We start from the raw sequence: 22,538 nt of genomic DNA on the forward strand, positions 1-22,538 counted from the left end.
TTGGACCCTTAGGAGTATACTGAGTAGTAGAAAAACGCATGCCACCATTACTGCCTAGAATTCCCTGCCTCTCTTTTCTCCTTTCACTAAGTCTTTGATCAATTCGAATACATAATTTAATAAAGGCCTCAAGGTCATCAGGACTTTCTACTCGGACAAGCTCATCTTTTACTTGTTCAGAGAGTCCTTGACGAAACTGACTTTTTTGCGCTGCTGGATTCCAATTGGTATCTGAAATCCAACGTCGGATTTCTGTTGTGTACTCTGCAACAGATAGCCTCCCCTGCCGTAAATTGTGCAATTTTGCCTCAGCAGTAGCGCAGCGGTTGGGATCATCAAAAACTTGATTCATGGCAGCCACAAAATTATTGAAATTTTCCAGGATGACATCATCTTTCTCCACATAAGGGGAGGCCCAGGCAAAGGCTTCTTCAATCAGGAGGTTGATGATAAACACACAGTACCTTTTTCCTGTCAGAAGTAAATGCAGCAGGTTGCATCTCAAAGTATATACGACATTGGTTAAGGAAACCTCTGTAATTGTGATGGTCTCCATTAAACCTCATCACTGTGTGCAGCTTCTCTGTCAAGACCCTGATTGATTGATCGTGCTTTGAAACCATTGATGATTCTGCACCTGAATTTCTAAACTTTGCCTCTATATTGGAGCAGATCCTAAGCCATCGCCTGAAAGTATCGAGGGGAACCTACACCAGTCCTTTCCATAGCGGAGAGATTCCCGAGCTATTAAGCGAGCAGGGGACGAGTGTCTTGTCTATACCGGGATCCTTTTGGAAGTTACCACTTAACTGTGCTAGACCCCAAGGGGTCACCTGGTAAGCGTGTGGAGTATCTGGTGACGGATTCCTTCTCCTTCTTCCTCCCTTGCATGAAGGATGCAATTCTTTTGAGCACCAAGCACTTTAACATATCGGATTGTTTGCTGCACAAGTCGCACCTGCACTTTCAAGCTATAAGGACTATATTTATTATTTTTGTATTTGGATTATTTATTCATAATTGCATAGTCACCTTTTGCACTGTCACTTTATGGTATATCACTTACATCATATTTATTTGGAAGATTTGTGATTTATATATAGAATTGTGCACAATTTTTGAGCGCTGTCTCCTTTTGTTTCACAATTTACCAACACACTGTTGTTTTCTGACCAGCAGCTCAATTGTTTGATTTATTTGACTTTTATTATTTTAATTTACACTTATTAATCCTAGGCGCGGTCACGTGATTAACAACTAGTTACTCACTTTTTTTCCCCCCAAAAGTGGTAGATTAGCAACGTTGGACAGTTTATTTATTCAGAGCAATATGGCACAGGCCAGGTATAAGCTCAGTCCCTTTAAGTCGAGGAGTAAAGCTTGCAGCTAAGCACCTAAGAGGAATGGCTATAGGGTATACAGCAATCAGATAGAAAATACAACAGCAAGGACCATCTGTTAATTGTTATGAGAGGTCATCTATCTCTGCTGAAGTCCTTTCCCTCATTACCCCAGTACAGGCTCCATCGTCTATTTCCTCTTCAGGGAGGCCCCCGGAGGGATGAAGCCAGAATGATGTGCTACACTGGTTCAGCTAGTATAGGGGTCTTCACCCTGGCTTGTCCCCCTCAAGAAGCTCTCTCAAACAACTTCACATGAATCCCCCTGAAAGCAGGTTTACCACTTCCAGCACTGCAGTTTTGGGCAAATAGGACGAATAGGGCTCTTTTTCAACCACGACTTCCACCAGTGGAGGTAGAGGGAAGTCCTGTGACCCGCACAGCGGTGGAGGGATCAGGTGGATCGAGGATTCCATCAGCGACGATGGCAGGAGGGGAATCAGAGTCCCAGGATCCAACAGTGCAGAGCTCCGTCTGTGATTTGTTCAAGCTGCCGGATGCCTTCTCCCTATAGGGTGGGCCGTAGGATGCATCGGGCGGTGGGCGGCAGCGGGAGTTTGAGTAGCTCGCCACTCCAGGATGAGCATGAGCACCATCACGTCTGAGCTCCTCCCCCCGCAATTTTTTGGGTGTTCAAGAACATTGTTGCAGGCTTACACTGGTGTTCCTTGCTGCCACATCAGTCCAATCATGATCAGACCAGCGTAGCCAGCAGGTTTGTTCCTGATTGTCACCACACAAGTCAGTGTCACCAGACCAGTGTATGCCAGCAACAGTGTTTTTGATCCCTGCCACTCCATTCCCAGTGTCACCAGACCTGTGTAAGCCAGCAGCATTGTTACTGATTGCTAGCCACACCAGTCCCAGTGTCAGAAAAGCAGTTTAAGCCAGCAACAGTGTTCCTAATTGCCACCACACAAGCCCCAGTGTCACCAGACCAATGCAGCAATAAAACAGTGTTCCTGATAACTGCCACACCAGTGTCAGTGTCACTGGACCAGTGCAGCAACCAACAATGTTCCCAATCTCTAGCCACACCAGTGTCACCCGAATGCAGCCAGCAACAGTGTTTCTAATCACTGCCACACCAGTACAGTTTCACCTTGGCCTGCCACCTGTACTGACCCTGCTCTGTTTAATGACCACATCTCTGTCTGGCAGTTGAACTCTTGAATCTGCACTTCCTATATATTATGTTCCCTTGAAACACCATGCCCAGCCATTCTCTGCGGACAACTGCATTCCTGGAACAGAGACACCATGCCCAGCCATCCTCTGTGGGCAACTGCATTCCTGAATCAGTCCAAACATTGAAAAAGTCTTCTACGTGGTATCCCTACACTCAGGAGGAGTAGCAGAATGTGTTATGGTGTGTATGCCTATGATATGTGTGAGAAAGATCTTGACAAATTTGTGCAAAAAAATACTCTTTTATTATCGCATCCGCATTCGTTCTGCATTGTCCTGAAAAAACATGTGGTAAAAAAGTGAAATATTTTATTAGACTCACTATACCCTTATAAAACACAGTGAGGTGTTTTCTTTCCAAAATGTGATCATTTTGTGTTTGATTCTACAGTCCTTGTTCTCCAGGGCCTCCTAAAATTATAGATGGTCAGGAAATTAGAAGTATAATTTATGCCCCTGAGCTTGAAGGTGCTCCTTTGATTTAGGGTCAGTCTATGCAGCTAGGCTCTGTAAAGTCTAACACATGTGATGTCCCCATTTTTTGGAAGAGTAGAAGAATGTGTTTTGGGGTGTAATCATAAGTATGCCCATGCTGTCTGTTAGCAATATCTTATTAAGTTACAACTTTGATAAAAAAATAAATCTTCCAAAGACTCATAATGCCACCCAAAAAATTGGCTGTCTGCTTTTCAAAATGTGGTCACCTTGTGGATGTTTCTGTCCAGGCACTCCAGCACTCCAAACATGTTATAGTCAGGAAATCAGATGTCCAATTTATGTCCTTTGAGAGCCTGAAGGTGCTCCTTGGATTTTGGGTCTATATGGTTGGCTGCAAAGAAGTCTCACATATATGGTATCCCCATACTTAGGTGGAATAGTAGAGAGTGTTTTGGGGTAGGAAAAGGTAAATTGTACCACGCTGTAAAACATTATTCAGTAATCAAAAAACCAATGTGCTCAAAGACAAAAAGTGAAAACAATATTCAAACACAGATAAAATAAATAGTGCGTGTGATAATAAAAGCTGCATGTAGTAATAAAACATCAACTTAAGTTCATTTAACAAATCTTTAACCACTAGTCAACCGCCCGCCGCAGACTTACTGCGGTAGGCAGCCACTCCTGGGCGAACCGACGTAGCTCTACATCAGTCGCGGGAAGCCAGCTAGGGGGCAAGGGAGCCGAGTGCCGTGTGCTGTGCTGTGTGTGTTGTGTGTGAGGAGGAAGAGGAGCTGCGGGGGACAGGTGCGGGGCACCGGTGACTAGTGACTGAGCGGTGGCGGAGGACGGTCAGAAGGACTGAGGGAGCGACAGCAGCAGCTGCAGGGACGTGAGTAAGTAAGTGACTGATTAGCTGGTCAGCCACTTGGGGAGGGGGGAGCCAGAGGGGAACATTTAGTGACAAGGAGTGTAGTCTAGTAACTGGGTGTTAGTGTTAGCGACTGGGTGTTAGCGGCTTGGGGTTAGCGACTGGGTGTTAGCGCCTTGGGGTTAGTGACTGGGTGTTAGCGGCCCAGGGGGTTAGTGACTGGGTGTTAGCGACTGAGTGAATATTTAGTGACAAGGCGTGTAACCTTAGCAACTGGGTGTTAGCAGCTCGGGGTTAGCGACTGGGTGAATATTTAGTGACAAGGCGTGTAACCTTAGCGACTGGGTGTTAGCGACTGGGTAAATATTTAGGGACACGGCGTGCAGCCTTAGTGACCAGAGGGATAGCGAGCGTGTAGCCCTAGCAACTGGGTGTTGGTGACTGGGTGAATATTTAGTGACAAGGAGTGTAGCCTAAGCAACTGGGGGTTAGCGACTGGGTGTAAACCTTAGCAACTAAGGAGTAATTTAGCGTCTGGTAGTAACCCCAGTGCCTGGGGAGATACTGTAACGACTGGGATCAGGTATACCTTGCGACTGGGAGTACCTTTAACGACTGGTGGATAACCCTAGTGACTAGGAGGACCTAGCGACCGTAGGCAACTGGTGAGTACCGTAGGCGACTGGTGAGTACTGTAGGGGACTGATGAGTACCCCAGGTTTAGTACCAGGGGAGATAGAGGTAGAGTAGGTAAGGAACAGCAGGTATCCTATTTATCCCCATAGAATAGAGGGTAATAATGTCCGGCAGGATTGGCGATGCACTTCTTGCTGCATGTATGCGTTCCTTGATGAACCAATCGAGGGCGAATACTGCTGTGCAAGATGTGAGCGACTGGTTTCTCTTGAAGCCCAGATCCTGGATCTAGAGGACAAAGTGGCAACACTGCGTAGCATCAACAACCTGGAAAGGAGTTTGGACATTACCCATCAGGTGCTGGCAGGGGCCAGCATAGAGGAGGGAGGAGTAAAGGAGATGCAGGCTTTAGAGGTAGGCAGTTGGGTGACCGTTAGGAAGGGTAGAGGGAAGAGTGCCAGGGAGGCCAGTCCTGAGTTGGTACACCCTAACAAATTTGCCAAGTTGCATGTTGATGGGGATATCAGCTCAGGGGTGGCAGTGCTGGAGAAGGCATCCTCCACCAGCTGCCAGGGGAGCGGCGGCTCCAGGAAGGAGGGGGGCCGAGACTCAGGAAAGGTTAGACAGGTTGTGGTAGTGGGGGACTCATTATCAAGAGGACAGAGAGGGCAATCTGTCAAAACGATCGTGGTAGCCGAACAGTATGTTGTTTACCGGGCGCTCGAGTTCAGCACATCGCGGATCGTGTAGACAGATTATTTGGCGGGGCTGGGGATGACCCAGCGGTCATGGTTCATGTGGGCACCAATGACCAAGTAAGAGAAAGGTGGAGGATCCTAAAGAACGATTTTAGGGACTTAGGGAATAGATTGAGGAATAGGACCTCCAAGGTGGTTTTCTCAGAAATACTGCCGATACCTCGAGCCACACAAGAGAGGCAGAAGGAGATTAGGGAACTTATCAAGTGGCGGAGGAACTGGTGTAGGAAGGAGGGGTTCGGGTTCCTGGAGAACTGGGCTAACTTCTCAGTCAGCTACTGGCTCTTTAGTAAGGACGGGTTGCACCTTAATGGGGACGGCACAGCTCTTTTGGGGAGAAAGATGGCCACCAAGTTGGAGGGGCTTTTAAACTAGGAGACGGGGGGAGGGCTCAGAAGAGTCAGTCAGGAGGGAGCAAAGGACAGTAGGTATTATTAGGGTCAGCAGCAACAGTAGATCCGAAACGTCAATTGGGTGGCTAAACCGCGATGTTAAAAACCTTATTAGGGGAAAAAAATGGCCTTCAAGAAATATAAATCGGAGGGCACATTATCGGCTTTCCAGCAATACAAGGAGGCAAATAAGAAAAGTAAATACGAAATCAAAATGGCTAAAATCAACTTCGAGAGACAAATAGTGGAGGATAGTAAAAAGAACCCTAAGAAATTCTTTAAATATATCAACAGCAAAAAAACTAGGGTAGAGCATGGTGCGCACATAATTAACGATGAGGGGAGGATGGCTACAGAGGACACTGAAAAGGCAACTGTGCCTAATGCTTTCTTCTCCTCAGTCTTTACACAGGAAAAGGAGGGGCACACTGATCATGACGGTTTGGTTAGCAGTACTTCACAGGACTTGCCACTATGGCTATCAGAGGGTGTAATAAGGGAAAGGCTAGATAAAATTAACATTAGTAAATCATCAGGCCCAGATGGCATACATCCGAAAGTAATAATATAAATAATTTGCGCTAAAAAAAAAGGTGAAACATATAATATGAATTATATTGTGAGAAAAGTAAATATAATAGTCCAAAAAGTGTCCGTGTAACTGTCCAATAGTTGGAAACGTAATGTGGGGTAACTGTGCAGGTACCGCTTACCGGAAACAAAATAAGTATATGCCAGAAAGTGACAACAATTCCAGATGCACTCAGGAACTTGAACGCGATGGACCTCACGGTTCCTACGCAGATCACCTCAGTATGTTGATTGCATATGAAATATAGAAATATAAAACGCCATAGCATAAAACCAAAATAACCAATATGAAGGTAGCACTCAGCGTGATAGGAAACACCAAAAATCCACGTGATATAGATGGTCAAGTATTCAAATAAATCAGATAAGTAGACGTGAGGATAGATGGAAACTCAACCACCAAGACAAACTCAATAGGTACTCCTTACCAAAGTATAGGAAAAAAAGCAGCCAAACTTGAAAAGCCAGACACCTCCCCCGATAGGAATGCAGCTTACCAAAGTGACGAATATAGAGGACATGTGAACTCTGCAAGGGGTCCCGACCATGCAAAACCAGAGTGAACAACACCAATTCTAAATACCCTTACCGACTCCAGGTAAAGATGGGCAGAGATGGTATTGTGCTGCTCGTAGGATCAATAACCCAATCTTCTATGGCCTCCACTAGGGACTTGGGATGTTGGGAAGGAGCTTCAACTGTTAGCGCTGCCGTTTGATTGATTTTAAAACTGAATCAGGCTCAATTTTCAATATTCAATATTCCCCGAACAACACGGACAACACGGGGAATAGAGGCAGAAAGATCCGGAGCACGATGTGACAGGAGTGGACATTATGTTGTAGTTTATTTCAGTTAAGTCAACATCCTAAACCAGCAGTGGCCTAAGCAACATTTTACCACCCAAAAATCCTCTTGAAAATTGAGCCTGATTCAGTTTTAAAATCAATCAAACGGCAGCGCTAACAGTTGACGCTCCTCCCCAACATCCCGAGTCCCTAGTGGAGGCCATAGAAGATTGGGTTATTGATCCTACGAGCAGCACAATACCATCTCTGCCCATCTTTACCTGGAGTCGGTAAGGGTATTTAGAATTGGTGTTTTTCACTCTGGTTTTGCATGGTCGGGACCCCTTGCAGAGTTCACATGTCCTCTATATTCGTCACTTTGGTAAGCTGCATTCCTATCGGGGGAGGTGTCTGGCTTTTCAAGTTTGGCTGCATTTTTTCCTATACTTTGGTAAGGAGTACCTATTGAGTTTGTCTTGGTGGTTGAGTTTCCATCTATCCTCACGTCTATTTATCTGATTTATTTGAATACTTGACCATCTATATCACTTGGATTTTTGGTGTTTCCTATCACGCTGAGTGCTACCTTCATATTGGTTATTTTGGTTTTACGCTATGGCGTTTTATATTTTTATATTTCATATGCAATCAACATACTGAGGTGATCTGCGTAGGAACCGTGAGGTCCATCGCGTTCAAGTTCCTGAGTGCATCTGGAATTGTTGTCACTTTCTGGCATATACTTATTTTGTTTCCGGTAAGCGGTACCTGCACAGTTACCCCACATTACGTTTCCAACTAATGGACAGTTACACGGACATTTTTGGACTATCATATTTACTTTTCTCACAATATAATTCATATTATAGGTTTCACCATTTTTTTTTTTAGCGCAACTTATTTATATTATTGTTTTTTGGGGTGTCGGTCACACTTGAAGTTGCTGCTTCTTATTTCTTTCTTTGTGGACTAGCGCAGTTGTTTTTTATTCTTTTATACATCCGAAAGTACTTAAAGAACTCAGTATGGTAATATCTAGACCACTGTTCCTGATCTTTGCTGGCAGTTTTTTGACAGGAAATGTACCAAGGGACTGGGGAAAAGCTAATGTGATACTGATATTCAAAAAAGGGCAGAGGCATGTCCCGGGAAATGATAGGCCGGTGAGCCTGACGTCAATCGTATGTAAACTTCTGGAGGGGATGATAAGGGACTATATCCAAGAGTTTGCTAAAGAGAACAACATCATCAGCAGTAATCAGCACGGGTTTACAAAGGGGCGTTTGTGTCAGACCAATCTGTTAACATTCTACGAGGAGGTTAGTTGTGAGCTAGACAGTGGGAGACCTGTGGATGTGGTGTACCTGTATTTTGCTAAGGAGTTTGATACAGTTCCCCACAAACGCTTCATTTATAAATTAAGGGCAACAGGCATCGACCACAAGGTTTGCTCTTGGATACGGAACTGGTTAAAGGGGCGTGTCCAAAGGGTGGTAATAAACAACGCATACTCGGACTGGTCTGGGGTGGTAAGTGGGGTCCCCCAAGGCTCAGTTCTGGGACCAATTTTGTTCAATTTATTCATAAGTAGCATTGAGAACGGGATCAGTAGCTTGATCTCAGTTTTTGCAGATGACACAAAATTGAGCAAGGCAATAACTTCACATAGTGAGGCAGAAATCTTGCAGAATGACCTAAACAAAAAAACTGAGTGGGCAACTACATGGCAAATGAGGTTTAATGTGGAAAAGTGCAAGGTATTGCACTTAGGGACCAATAACATAAAAGCAATATACAAGCTAGGGAGGGAACCTCTGGGGGTATCAAAAATGGGGAAAGATCTGGGAGTCTTAGTGGAGGATAAATTTGACAATAGCATGCAATGTCAAGTTGCAGCTGCCAAAGCTGGCAGAATTTTGGCATGCATAAGGAAGGGGATGTATTCCAGAGATAAACTACAATCCTACCACTTTATAAAACTCTGGTCCGTCCACATCTGGAGTATTCTGTCCAGTTCTGGTCGCCAGTCCTCAGAAGTGATGTATTGGAGCTTGAGAGAGTACAGAGAAGGGCAACAAAACGTATTAGGGGATTAGAGGACCTTAATTGCGATAATGCAAAAAATGGTCACCACCTCCACCTATAACTGGTCTTAATGGTAAGGAGCACTGGAAGGGCGGACGCAGATCAAAAAAACAAAGAGATTTCCAGTCCCAACTTACCAACCAGCCAGCGACCAACCGATATAAACTGTCTAACAGTATGTGTTAAAAACAGGGGTTTGGTTGCACACATTTGCAAATACATGCGTAAGCTGCAGGCCCCGGCAAGGCACCCTGTAATCTGCAGTCCCTAACTCTACAGTTTAAAGAGTCTCTACAATGAGAGCACATGCATCTAATGGGATAGATGGAGGACAGGTGACTAGAGGGAGCCCACCCCTCCTTAAAGGCACAGGGTCACACTGAACACCCAGCACATCGCACAATGGCGGCAAAGGTGTCAGTGTGTTGCCTGGCTCAATATAGATATCAACGATAATGCAAAAAGTGGTCACCGCCACCACCTATAACTGGTCTTAATGGTAAAGAGCACTGGAAGGGCGGACGCAGATCAAAAAAATGAAGAGATTTCCAGTCACGACTTACCAACCAGCCAGCGACCAACCGAATTAAACTGTCTAACAGTATGTGTTAAAAACAGGGGTTTGGTTGCACACGTTTGCAAATACATGCGTAAGCGGCAGGCCCCAGCAAGGCACCCTGTAATCTGCAGTCCCTCACTCTACAATTTAAAGAGTCTCTACAATGAGAGCACATGCATCTAATGGGATAGATGGAGGACAGGTGACCTTAATTACGAAGAGCATTTAGAAGCACTAGATTTATTCTCCCTGGAGAAGAGACACGTGAGAGGGGACATGATAGCGATTTACAAATACCTCAAGGGTGATCAGAGCATAGAAAAAAAACTATTCAGTCGCAAGGAATGCATGAGGACACAAGGTCATACAATGCGTTTAGAGGAGAAGAGATTTAACCACAGGCTACGCAGGGGGTTCTTTACTGTAAGGGCTACTAGACTGTGGAATTCCCTGCCACAAATGGTAGTAACTGCTGGGAGTATGGCTATTTTTAAAAGACTCTTGGACGTACATCACAAGGATAGAAACTTTCAAGGGTATGAGAAATGAATAAGTTCACACGCACCTACACAAGTTGAACTGGATGGACTATTGTCTTTATTCAACCTCACCTACTATGACACGGCGATCATTCCCTGCTGAGAGAAGGACGGACGGCTGTTGTAAACACAGCCATCCGTCCTTCCTGGGATGATCACAGAGACCATGTAATCCTGCTATATAGGATCACAAGTCTCTATGGTCACCTCACAAGCCCCCCCCCCCCCCCCCAGTTAGAATCACTCCCCTAGGCTTACATTTAACCCCTTGATCACCAACAGTATTAACCCCTTCACTGTCAATGGCATTATTACAGCAACAGTGCATATTTTTAGCACTGATTACTGTAGTAATTTCACTGGTACCCCCCAAAAGTGTCAATAATGTCAGTTAGGGGTTCGATTTGTCCACTGCAATGTCGCAGTCCCGCAATAAATTGCAGATCATTACTAGTAAAAAAAAAAACAATAAAAATGACATACTGTAAATCTTTCCCATAGTTAGTAGACGCAATAACTTTTGCGCAAGCAATATACGCTTATTGCGATTTTTGTTTACCAAAAATATGTAGCAGAAAACAAATTGGCCTAAAATGTTAAAAAAATTTTTTTTTTTTTTGGGAATGTCATATAGCAGAATGTGCAAAATATTGTTTTTTTTCAAAATTGTTGCTCTTTTTTTGTTTATAGCGCAAAAAATAGATATCGCACAGGTAATCAAATACCACCAAAAGAAAGCTCCATTTGTGGGAAAAAAAGGACATAAATTTTGTTTGGGTACAGCGTCGCACGACCGTGCAATTGTCTGTTAAAGTAACGCAGTGCCGAATGGCAAAATAGGGCCTGGTCAGGAAGGGGGTAAAATCTTCCGGGGCTGAAGTGGTTAATAGTGATCATCCAATATATGAAATATATCGAAATAGATGAAAGGAGATATAGGTGAGACAATGTTCACTCCACCACTAACAACTCTTGTGGACAGACTCTCACATTCTGTGTTAGACCTTAAAATTATAAAAGGTCAAAAGCACAGGGACCCTTTTTTTTTTTTTTTTTTTACTTTATTTTTATTTGCATATAAATTTCCAAAAATTATTCCCAAAAATGGAATTCCACAGGGTCCCTTTAACCCTTTCGCTGCCAGGTCTGTACTGTATGTCATATGGACCTAACAGTGGAGGGTTTCACACACAATCCAGTGGCTGCAGCCTCCCGGAATGTGTGTAAAACTGACAGGCAGACTCCTGTCTGTCAGGTGGATGCATTCGGGCGGCTGCGCTCCTGCCCGTTTGTCTCCATGCACCCCCTACGTCATGTGATGAAAAAAAAAAAATGTAAGTAAAAAAAAATTATAAAGTTACACCCAAGCACATAAAATCCCCCCCCCCCCAAAAAAAAAAAATTAGAGGCTCATCACACCCATATATAACGTAAAAACGTAAACGCAAGCGTTGGGGGCGCCTATGCGTGAAAATGTTAATAGCAATACACATCTTACATATCGGCGCGCATGCCGGAGATAGAGCAATAATTCTAGAACCATACCTCCTTTTGCAGCGTTGCCTATAGAAAATATAGGGCACTGAAGTTTCTCGCCATTTCACAGGTGCACACAAATTTAGGTTTGACATGTTTGGCATATTTTTACTTGGAGCAACTTAATCTTTTATATTTTACTAAACATTTGGGTAATTTATTGCGTTTGTTTGCCCTAAAATTCACATTGTGTTTTTTACTGAAATTTTGCCTTTCCTAGACCTTTTTTGTAATATCATGTGACATAAAAAAACTGAGCTAGCACTACTTTATTCTCTGGGGTGTCTGCTTTCAAAAAATATATGATGTTTGGGGGCTTTGTGTAATCATTAGGCCAAAAATGTTTTTTTAAACATGCATGCAACAAAAGGCAAAAACTGCTCTGGCAGGGAAAGGGTTAAATAGCCATGATGGGCTCTATTGGAGAATTAAACTCTCTCCTTCTGGGCAGCCAACATGAGGAAAGGAAAGACATAGTACTCTGTTTTATTCAAATCAAACAATATTTATTTAAAAAAACTCACAAGAGAACATATAAAACCGCTCTTTAATATAAGAACACAGGAACAGAGACATTCCCCAGAGCTCACGACTCTGGCCAGCTGATACTTGGGATCAAATCATCCAAGCTGGCCTGCTGCTAGATTATCCTCTCTTCTCTACAACACTGACAGATCTTGCACTCTGCCCTACGCATTATGTCATTGACATCATTGTGGTACCAGGGCACAGAGAGTTGAGCTGCTTTTATTCATAAGCAGCCCACCTGCCCTACTAATCGAGCCCAGAGCTGTCACACAGTGCTAGTCTGTTCTGGCTAAATAGCTACCACTATAGAAAAAGCAGGCAGAAAAATCTAGAGTTCATAGTAATTTAATAAGCCTTAATCAAAGAAAAGCACTAACATTATAACAGAATGTGGATTGTCCTTGCTTAAAATAACTTTTTTTTGGCACTGTGTAAGAGCTATATTTGTATGTCCACATTTTTCATATAAAAATACTTTATTAAAAGTTATTCTTAATTAAAAAATATGTAAAAAACAAAATCCCAATTAAATAGTCAAATGCAATAGCCACCTTATAAAAAATGTATAGAGTTACAGGTGGTAACCAGGTACAAATATAATATATAAATTAACTGTGTATATTTGAAAACAGAAAAAGTGTATATTGTGTGTGAAAATTATGTGTGAAAAACACTTTGGTGTAAATGGTGATGTGCTGTATCTAGATCTAATGTGTAATGTTTTATTTGTGCATATGTGTGTATTTTCCCTCATATGTATCAGTAAAGATGCAAATGCGAAAATCAAAAGTGACCGTGGTCTTTTTTTGAGTGCTTCTCCTGTCCTGGCACTTCTGGGCCTCAAGAAATGTGATAGTCAGGAAATTACATGCAAAATGTATGCCCCTTGAATGCCTGAAGGTGCTCATTGGGTTTCGGGCCCTGTATGTGTCTAGGTAGCAAAACAGTCTCATACATGTGATATATCCATACTCAGGGGGAATAGAAGAATTTGTTTGGGCATGCAAGCATGAGTATGCTTATGCCGTATGTGACAAATAAGTTGTGAAAAATTTGTGAAAGAAAATCATTTTTTTATTTTATTTTCTTCAAAAAAATTGTGGCAAAACTTTACAACTTCAGAAAACTTACCATGCTTCTTACTAAATTCCTTGGAGTGTCTACTTCCTAAAAATAGGTTATTTTTGGAATGTTTGTACTGTCCTGGCATTTTAGGGCTTCAGGAAATGAGAGGCAGTCAGAACATCAGGGTTGATAAATGTCACAGGCAGGAAAGGACAAGAGGGTGCAAGTTTTTCTTATGTTTTATCTTTAATTTTCTACAGTTTTTTTTCACAGGCCACCTTGTAAACCTGACACGGAAGGGGGTATGTTGAGAAAAATGCAAGAGTGTATCCAGCTGGGGTATCTGCAAATAAAGAACCATTAGTCTGCTTATTTCTCAGCACATAGGCAGCCTGTTCCATAACACTAGTTATGCAGGCAAAGTGTTTATTCTAACCATACAGTACAGGACCCAGGTCATGTATTCATAGTACATGTAATAAATGCAGCTAACTTCAGATGATTGTACACTTTCAAGAAACTTGCTATCCTTAGATGATGTACGTGTTCTGCTCTGTTTCTCTTTCCTTTTTAAACCATATTTTTTTTTCTTTAATTCTTCTATCAAGATCTGATTGCCTAATGCTCTGGGCTATCTAGCAGTTTCCTAAGTGTGTACCTGGGGGGACCGTACTTGAACTTTGGGCTCTGATTCCTGCATTAGAGCAAAATGTGTGGTTAGTTGCAGTGTACTATACAGGTCCAGGGTGTGGTCTATTTCTATGGCTCCTAGAGTCTGAAAACCCCTTCGGGGTTATGCCCAGTGTAAGGGGTGAAGCGTTAACCCTTAGTAGGCCCAACATAGGCTCCAACATTTTTTTTTAGCACGATCAATTTGAATTTGGTTATTTTATCCTCCTTTCCATACTCCATACAATGGTTTCAATGTTTCTATTTAAACCTATTCACAGTTCTAAAACCATATGGTGGTATTTACCCAATACAGAACATAAAACCTCGAAAGAGATTTCTTTGTGCACCAAAATGCTGGATGGAATCAATGTGATCTGCCATTGCCTCTCTCAGACAACTTCTGAGGAATTCCTGGCATCAGTAGACATACAAAATGCTTATCTACACATCCGCACTTTTACCAACACTTCCAATCTATCACGCTACCATTCAAGATCTCTTCTGTACTACGAGTTTTAACAAAATTGTTTGCTGTGCTGCTGGCTCTTCTATAAACTCATGCATACATGTCACATGTCACAGCCTGGTTATCTGGATGACCTCCTACTGAGGGACCTCTCAGCCACAACCTTGGCTCACAACTTCCAGAGGACAATTCAGATCCTTCAAACCTTTAGCTGGATAATCAACCTTCCAAAGTCTGATATCCAGTATTCACATATTCTGGAGTACCTGGGTATAATCTTGGACACAGCTTAAGCCAGAAATGTATTTCTCGAAGAGAAGTTTGCAAGGACCCTCCGATCATAATGCTACCCACCAGATTGCTTCTGAATGAGGGTTCTGGGCTTGATGGTAGCCTCCTTTATGGCTGTTTCCATTGTTCATTTCCACTCCAGACCTTTTCAATACAATATACTCATGGCAAAGCTTTACATGATGGATTGCCAATCATGCCCTTCAATTGGAAAGTCTTCCTTTTATACATCCTGGAAGGTGATGATAACATACAGTATGCCAGACTTACAGGTTGGGGCGGAATTTTGTTTTCTGACTGGTCCCTCACTGTTGAAATCCCTAAAAGTCCTGAGGGATAGGGGTATTTCTGACTCTGTTATATTCCACCTTACTCAGTGAAAGAAAATTCAGCGTATTTTGGTCTTTCTTTAGTCAGGTATTTACCAGCATCTGACCCTGAGTACTCATTTCCAAGGCATAAGCACTTAAGGAAAGGGTTGCATCAGAGCCCTTTTTCACTAGTGCTGTAGGTGTCTCTTGGGCTTTCCAGCAGTAAGCATCTGCTTCCCAGATTTGCAAGGCCATCGCCTGGTTCTCTGTTTATGTTATCCAGGTGGAAGTTTAGGTCTCAGCTGATCAAGTTTTGGCTGCAAGATGCTTCAAGCTGTTTTCTGAGTGTTTATGTTCAGGTTCTTTAACCCTTGTTTTCTTGTGCAGCTGTTAGCAGTTCTGTTGTTGCCCTTTCTCAAAACAAGGTTCCATTGAACCCTAGGGTTCCTCCAGAGGTTTCTAGGGGTTCCTTGAGCCTTGAACAATGTCTGCCTCTCACATAAATAACCACTGACACCAATGATCTTTTTAGCTGTCTGTAAGGGGGAAATGCTCCCAATGATCACAAATATAAGGAGCATTTTCCCCAGTAACCATCACACTAATGTACAGTTATGTGTAGAATCCTTGAGCCTGGAAAATTATTTCAAGGTTTCCTCCACCATAAAAAATGTTGAGAAAGGCTGGCTTAGGTGCTTGGGTACATCCCATGGTCTATAAATATTGGCCAATTTTGATTACCTTAATCGTACAGTACAAGACATACTGTATGTCTTATGTATGATTAAGGTAATCAGAATTTTGACTTACCTGTAAATTCCTTGTCTTAGTGTAGATACATGAGACAAGCCCCTCCCCTCGGTTTTAAATACTCCTTATTGCTTGCTAAAAAATTGGAGGCTCATGGAGTGGGTAGGGTTATAGGGTGCCCTTTGTGGGCAGCGCTATAAATTTTTTTTTATTTGCTAGTGTTCAATAACCTTTAGATACCAGCATATAAGGTAAAATTATTTTGATCTAGCGCCAGGACAATCCAAGGCTGTATTGAAAAACCAATTAAGAGTATAATTGCTGCCATTTAACTGCAAATGGATGCAGCAGCAGGATGAAAAACAGATAATGGGTGGGCAACTACATGGCAGATGAGGTTTAATGTTGAAAAATGTAAAGTAATGCACTTGGGGGCCAGAAACCAGAAAGCAAGCTACTCACTAGGGGGGAACCTCTGGGTGAGTCTAAGATGGAAAAGGACCTGGGGGTACTGGTAGACAACAGGCTTGGCAGTGGCATGCAATGCCAAGCCGCTGCAAGCAAAGCCAACAGAATACTGGGATGCATAAAAAAGGGGATTCACTCCAGAAATAAAGAGATTATTCTCCCACTCTACAATACTCTGGTCCGGCCACATCTGGAGTATGCTGTCCAGTTCTGTGCACCGGTCCTCAGGAAGGATGTGCTGGAACTGGAAAGAGTCAAGAGAAGGACAACAAAAATAATTAGGGGAATGGAGGGCATCAGCTATGAGGAAAGACTACAAGCACTGAACTTATTCTCTCTGGAGAAGAGACGATTGATATCATATCAATGTACAAATACTGTACTGGTGACCCTAGCATAGGAACAAACTATTCAGTGAAAGGAGATACAATAAGACACGTGGCCACTCACTAAAACTAGAGGAAAGGCGGTTTAACCTTAAAGTGCGTAAGGGGTTCTTCACTGTAAGAGCGGTAAGGATGCGGAATTCTCTTCCACAAGCAGTCGTATCAGCAGGGAGCATTGATAGTTTCAAAAAACTATTAGATGGGCACCTTAAAGACCACAACATACAGGGGTATACAATGTACGGTTAACAGCAAACACCCACACACATCATAGGTTGAACTGAATGGACGGATGTCTTTTGTCAACCTCACTAACTATGTAAAATACTATGTAAGATAAAAAATCAGCGCAAAAATACGCTCAGTGTTTGTCCTAAAGTGATATGTGCATCCCGGCTGGGAACATAGTAGCCGGGGATGAACGATCTTTACACAGAGTGTCTACACAGATTGTTTCCTATTTCTGTATTCATGCTGGAACTCTTAATGTTGGGATGACACTTGTGGAATGGGAGTTGTAATTTCGCTAAATAAAAGTTTATGTATAGTATGGAATTACGCTGTTAGTTCATCTTTTTTCCTAAACATATGATATACCCCTGCCTAACTACATGTGGTTGTCTGTCTGAGGAGGGTCTATTGGAGTGAATTATCAAGCTGCACATTGGATTTAAAAAACAAGCTCACTTCTGGTTTATAATCTTACCAGCTACTCCATCTTTTGATTCAGTTTGGGGTGACTGGTGGAAGCAGCACATAGGGTGCTTTTCGGCGCACACCTTTCGTTAAGGATTGTCACAACAGATATATATATATATATATTTATTTGCACTTTTTTGCACAATTTCTTGCATTTTTGTTTTGCACATTATTGGACTTTTCTTGGGACTTTTAATTATCACTAATGATTTATATTTATTCATTAATCTTTTATATGAATTTGTTACAGATATGAATTGTTGATAATTTATTTAAATTGTTTGCATATATTTGCACATAGATTTTGGTCAGCAATCTTTGCATATTCACATGGCATGATTATTTGATTGCGATTTAATAGTGTCGCATGTAAAAGTCATGTAGATTCAGTCACTTATCTCAGCACTGTGCACTTTTTTACAATCAATATTATATTTTATTATATATTCCATATTTGGTGATGCACATATCACTTTAGGACACAAACTAATTTTTTTTGCGCTGATTTTTTATCTGTTTTTCAACCTGCATATAACCCATGGTCTATAAATAAAAGTCCTGTACTGTAATCTAAGATAAAGATTTTACAGGTAAGTCAAAATTCCTATTTTCCTGAGCCTAGAGTTCAGCATTAATGCAGATCCAAGCTAAAAAAAAAAAAAAAAAAAACTACAATTGTTTTGTAATTTTCTTATTTGTTTTTGTTTGTTTTTGCCTGCATTAAGGCCCCTTCCACAAAAGGCAGATCCATTTGGATGGACTCCGCTTGCTCAGCGGGGATCACTGTGTTGATCCCCGCTGAGCAGGCAGATGACAGGTCCGTCTCCGCTCACTGTGCAGAGACTATCCGATCTGACCCGCTGGATGGATGGTGAACATATCGCCATCTGTCTGTTTTCAGTAGATCTTTTCAGATCTGATGTCAGGCGGGTGTCAGCAGACACATGACCGTTGACACCTACCTCCCCATAGAGGAGAATGGGTGTCCCAGTCGGTCCACCTGAAAAAAACGGACAGGCGACCCTGATCAGTCAGATCCGGATCGTGTGAAAGGGGCCTTAGATGTATATTTAAATCAAAACACATATGAGCTTGCAAAATAAAAAGTTAAATATGTTGTATTCTTATTTTCAGTTTAAGAAAATATTCATATGCCATAGTGAATAACCAGTACATAGGAAGTGACTTTCCCTGGACTCACTTTTCCCTTGTTGTTGAATATGATTGCACTAATATCTGGCTAAAGCTGTGTCAGGACCTGAATGTTCCACACATAACCCTAAAAAGCCAACTGCCAGATTATTCTGTTATGGGTAAGTAATATAACACTTATTCAGATAATAAAAGAAAAAATAAGTCACCATTACTTCCAGTAGTATTACATGGAACTCTCAGAAAATAGAACTTTGCTAGGGCAAGACATATCTGTCCTTGGGTAGCCTTATTCCGTCGCCGACTATGTAAAATGCAATAGTTAGGGCCAGCTCTCACCAAAATACAGTGCAGGATTAGTTTGTTCTGTGCATGTTTCTCACAACACAGGTGAACACGCAGCCCTTCTGATCTGCATGCAGGTACTTTGTTAAGTTGTTAATTGCACCCCAAACACAGATCACAAAAGTAGTGCCTATGCAGGCACCAAATCAAATGGTACAGCAGCACCATAGGGTTTGGTGCAGTGCCTTTCAAAAAAGTTGGGTTTGCTTTACTTTTCCTGCTTTTCAGTATTTTGCAGCCCATTCAAATGAATTGGCTGTTAAAACTGAGCGCATTGTGAAGAAGCCCTTACACAAAAAGAAGAATAAGCACCAAAGCAGGGCCAGATGAGTGACTGTGAATGTGTTGATAAAAATAATTCAACAAAATTGCATGCCAATGTTTACATTCTATTGTTACTGGTTACCATTTGTTTCTTTTTTTTTTTTTTAAATAATCTTTATTTATTTAACAAGTTCAAAATAACATACAGAAACACACAATAGCAAGGGAGTGCATAAGTGCATGTAGAAAAAGAAACACAGAGAAGGCACAATCGGTATTATGTTCAGTCCGGACACCATTAGTGAAACAGAAATGTCCATAGGGGTCAATCAATCAGGTATTGTGAAGGCGTGTGCCAATATTGGCCAAACAGCAAGTACAATCAAGGACCCCCAGGATGCGCCGTGTCTGTCAGTGCCGCCCAAAAAAGGGATCCCCGCAGAGGAGGCCGGAGAGCCCGACAGACACCACACATAGTTCCAGCATCAGTGCACATTAGCATCCGTGTTACAGTATATACTTCCGCAGAATCAGCCACTGGTCTCAGAGAAGAGACGGTGAGAGAGAAAGAAAGGCAAGAAAAAAAAAAAAAAAGGAGAGATAGTAGAGGGGAAGACACAAACAGGAAGGATAAAACAGGTAAGGGAAGGGAGGTCCGGGTAGGGGGCATGGGCCCCAGGCTGGAGAAGACCAGGTTGGAGTCCTAGAGTTCAGCCGCTAATATTAGGTGTGTGCTCATCTGAGATCTCATCAGAGTAATACATCCACCCCGTCCAAGTGTCCTTAAAGCGTTCCTCCCTGCCCTGTGATGTGAGAACTCGCCGTTCAGCTTCCATCACCAGGTTGACCTCCCGTTTCCACACAGAAAGCGTGGGGCAGGTGGAACTCCGCCAATGCCTCGGTATGAGGCACTTGGCGGCGTTCAGCAGGAAAGGAACTATACTACGTTTGTAGGGTTTGATTGAGGAGCGTGTATCATGGAACAGGTACTGAAGGGGAGTGCGGGAAGGAGGGGTGAGCGACAGCTTGGATACCCAAAGATGTACAGCGTCCCAGAAGGGCTGCAGCAGGGGGCACTCCCACCAAATGTGGAGGAAAGTGCCCACCTGGCCGCAGCCCCTCCAACAATGGGGGTCCGAGCCCGGAAAAATCCAGGCTAATTTGGCAGGGGTCCTGTACCATCGGGCTACAAATTTATAGGCCGACTCCTGTATCCTGGTGCTAATGGAGGAGACATGGGTCAATCCCAGAATGCGAGAGAGTTGCGGGGGGGCAAATTCCACCCCCAGCTCTATCTCCCACTCCTTCATGAAATAGGGAGGCAAGGCGGAAACCCCACTCAATAACAATTTGTACATGTGCGACAGTAGATGGCGGGATTCCGGAGGGTCAACAAACCACTTCTCGAAGTCCGAGAGGCCAGTAATCGGGCGTGGAGCAGTCGGGAGTGTGGCGATGAAGTCAGTCAGTTGCCTATATCGCCAGTCGGACATCGGAAAATCGCCGAAGCGGTCGCGCAAAGTCGCTAGGGGCAGTAAAGTGCCTGCAGGGGCAAATTTCCCGCAGTACAGTTTGCCATCAGCGTTCCAAGAGCGAAAAAAGCGTACATCCTCCCCCGGGGGGAACCAGGGAAATCCACCCAGGGGAGTCAAAGGGGATACGCCAGAAGACATGGCGCCAGACGCGTTAAGGCCATCCCAGATGCGAAGCGTGGCTATAGTCAGGGGTGACGTCCAGGGTGAAAGCCAGTCGCAAACGTTTAAAAACGGATACAGGTAGATGCATGGGGACCGTGTTAAACAAATAAATCAGTCGGGGAAGGATGGTCATTTTAAGCACGTTAATGCGGCCAAACCACGTTACCGAGTGGGACGCCCACGATTCCAGGTCAAGATGGATACGTGCCAACAGGTCGCCGAAGTTCCTGTCATATAGAGTTCTCAAGTCAGGGGAAATGTTCACGCCGAGGTATGGGAGGTAGTCCTCCCGCCATCTAAAGCCAAAGGATCGCCGTAGAGTCGAAGCCAGATCGGGGGGTACATGAATAGGTAGCAATTCAGATTTATCATAATTGACCTTGAAATTGGAAAGTCGCCCGAACAGGTCCAGCTATGCCGACACCTTATGTTCCGTAGAACCCACCGTAACACCAGCAATGTCAGACAGTGCCCTCACTCTCCTCAAAAAGGGTTCCAGGGCCAGGGCGAAAAGGAGGGGTGACAGGGGACACCCCTGCCTGGTGCCATTGTAAATGGGAAAGGGATCCGACAGCAACCCATTCACCCTGACCCTGGCACTCGGGCCGTGATACAGGGCCAAGATCCACCCCAACATACGGGACCCGAGCCCCAGAGATCGAAGAACCTCCGACAGGTATGGCCAGGCCACCCTGTCGAAGGCCTTCTCCGCATCCAGGGATAGAGCCAGACAGGGAAGTCTGTCCAGTCCATGCTGAGCCCAGTGGAGCACATGGAGAGCCCTGACAGTATTGTCCCGGGCTTCTCGGAGGGGCATGAATCCCGCCTGGTCAGGGTGGATCAAGGACACGATATGGTCTTGGAGGCGAAGCGCCATAATTTTGGCCAAAATCTTGGTGTCAGCGTTGAGGAGAGAGATGGGCCTATAGCTGGCACAGTGATGGGGGTCCTTACCCGGTTTCGGGAGTACCACAATGTGGGCCAACAGCGCCTCAGCTGGGAGGGGCCGTTCATCCGACACCGCGTTAAAGTAGGTACACATATGGGTGCCAAGAACGGGGAGCAGGGACTTATAATAGTGGTTCGTGAAGCCATCCGGTCCCGGGCTCTTGCCTGCAGGCAAACCAGATACCACCCTGCTCACCTCCGTCTCGGTAATGGGAGCCTCCAGCTCCTCCAGGACCCCATCTGGGAGCCTAGGGAGTCCGGAGTCTGCCATGTAGTCATGAATGTCGGACGGCCGACTCCCCCCAGCCTGCGGGAGATGGTACAGGGACTCGTAAAATCGTTGGAAGCAAGTGGCTATGCGAGGGGAACTGACGACTTTTCCCTCTGGAGTCTCCAAGGCGTGGACATGACGGGCTTCCGACCTTTTATGTAGCATATGGGCCAGCAGGCGGCCACACTTGTTCCCATGCTCATAAAAACGGTGTGCCCAAAAGCGCAGCTTGTCCCGGGCCCGTCTGTCCAGACAGGATGACAAGGTGTTCCTGAGCTCCTCTAGGGAACGAGCATCCTCAGGAGCCCTGTCACGCTTATGTTTGATTTCTAAATCGTGGATCCGATCCAACAAATCAGAAATCTCCTGCTGTCGTTGCCGCTTCAATCGGGCACCGTGCGAAATGAGGACCCCCCTGATCACAGCCTTATGGCCCTCCCAGAC

The 22,538-nt window shown here is 43.9% G+C and overlaps 1 protein-coding gene across 1 annotated transcript in view; it reads left to right on the forward strand.

The window, feature by feature from the left end:
• Window positions 1–22,538, forward strand: part of SHOC1 (shortage in chiasmata 1) — a gene marked incomplete at its 3' end in the record, with an annotated part of 329,963 nt that overhangs the window by 34,654 nt on the left and 272,771 nt on the right. The window contains exon 4 of the mRNA XM_082259212.1: window positions 18,552–18,730. Coding sequence (XP_082115338.1) covers window positions 18,552–18,730 — 179 coding nt within the window. The remainder of the gene's footprint in view (window positions 1–18,551; window positions 18,731–22,538) is intronic.

The sequence above is a fragment of the Pelophylax lessonae genome (assembly GCF_965119305.1).
Source record: "Pelophylax lessonae genome assembly, chromosome: 1".
NCBI classification, from domain to species: domain Eukaryota; kingdom Metazoa; phylum Chordata; class Amphibia; order Anura; family Ranidae; genus Pelophylax; species Pelophylax lessonae.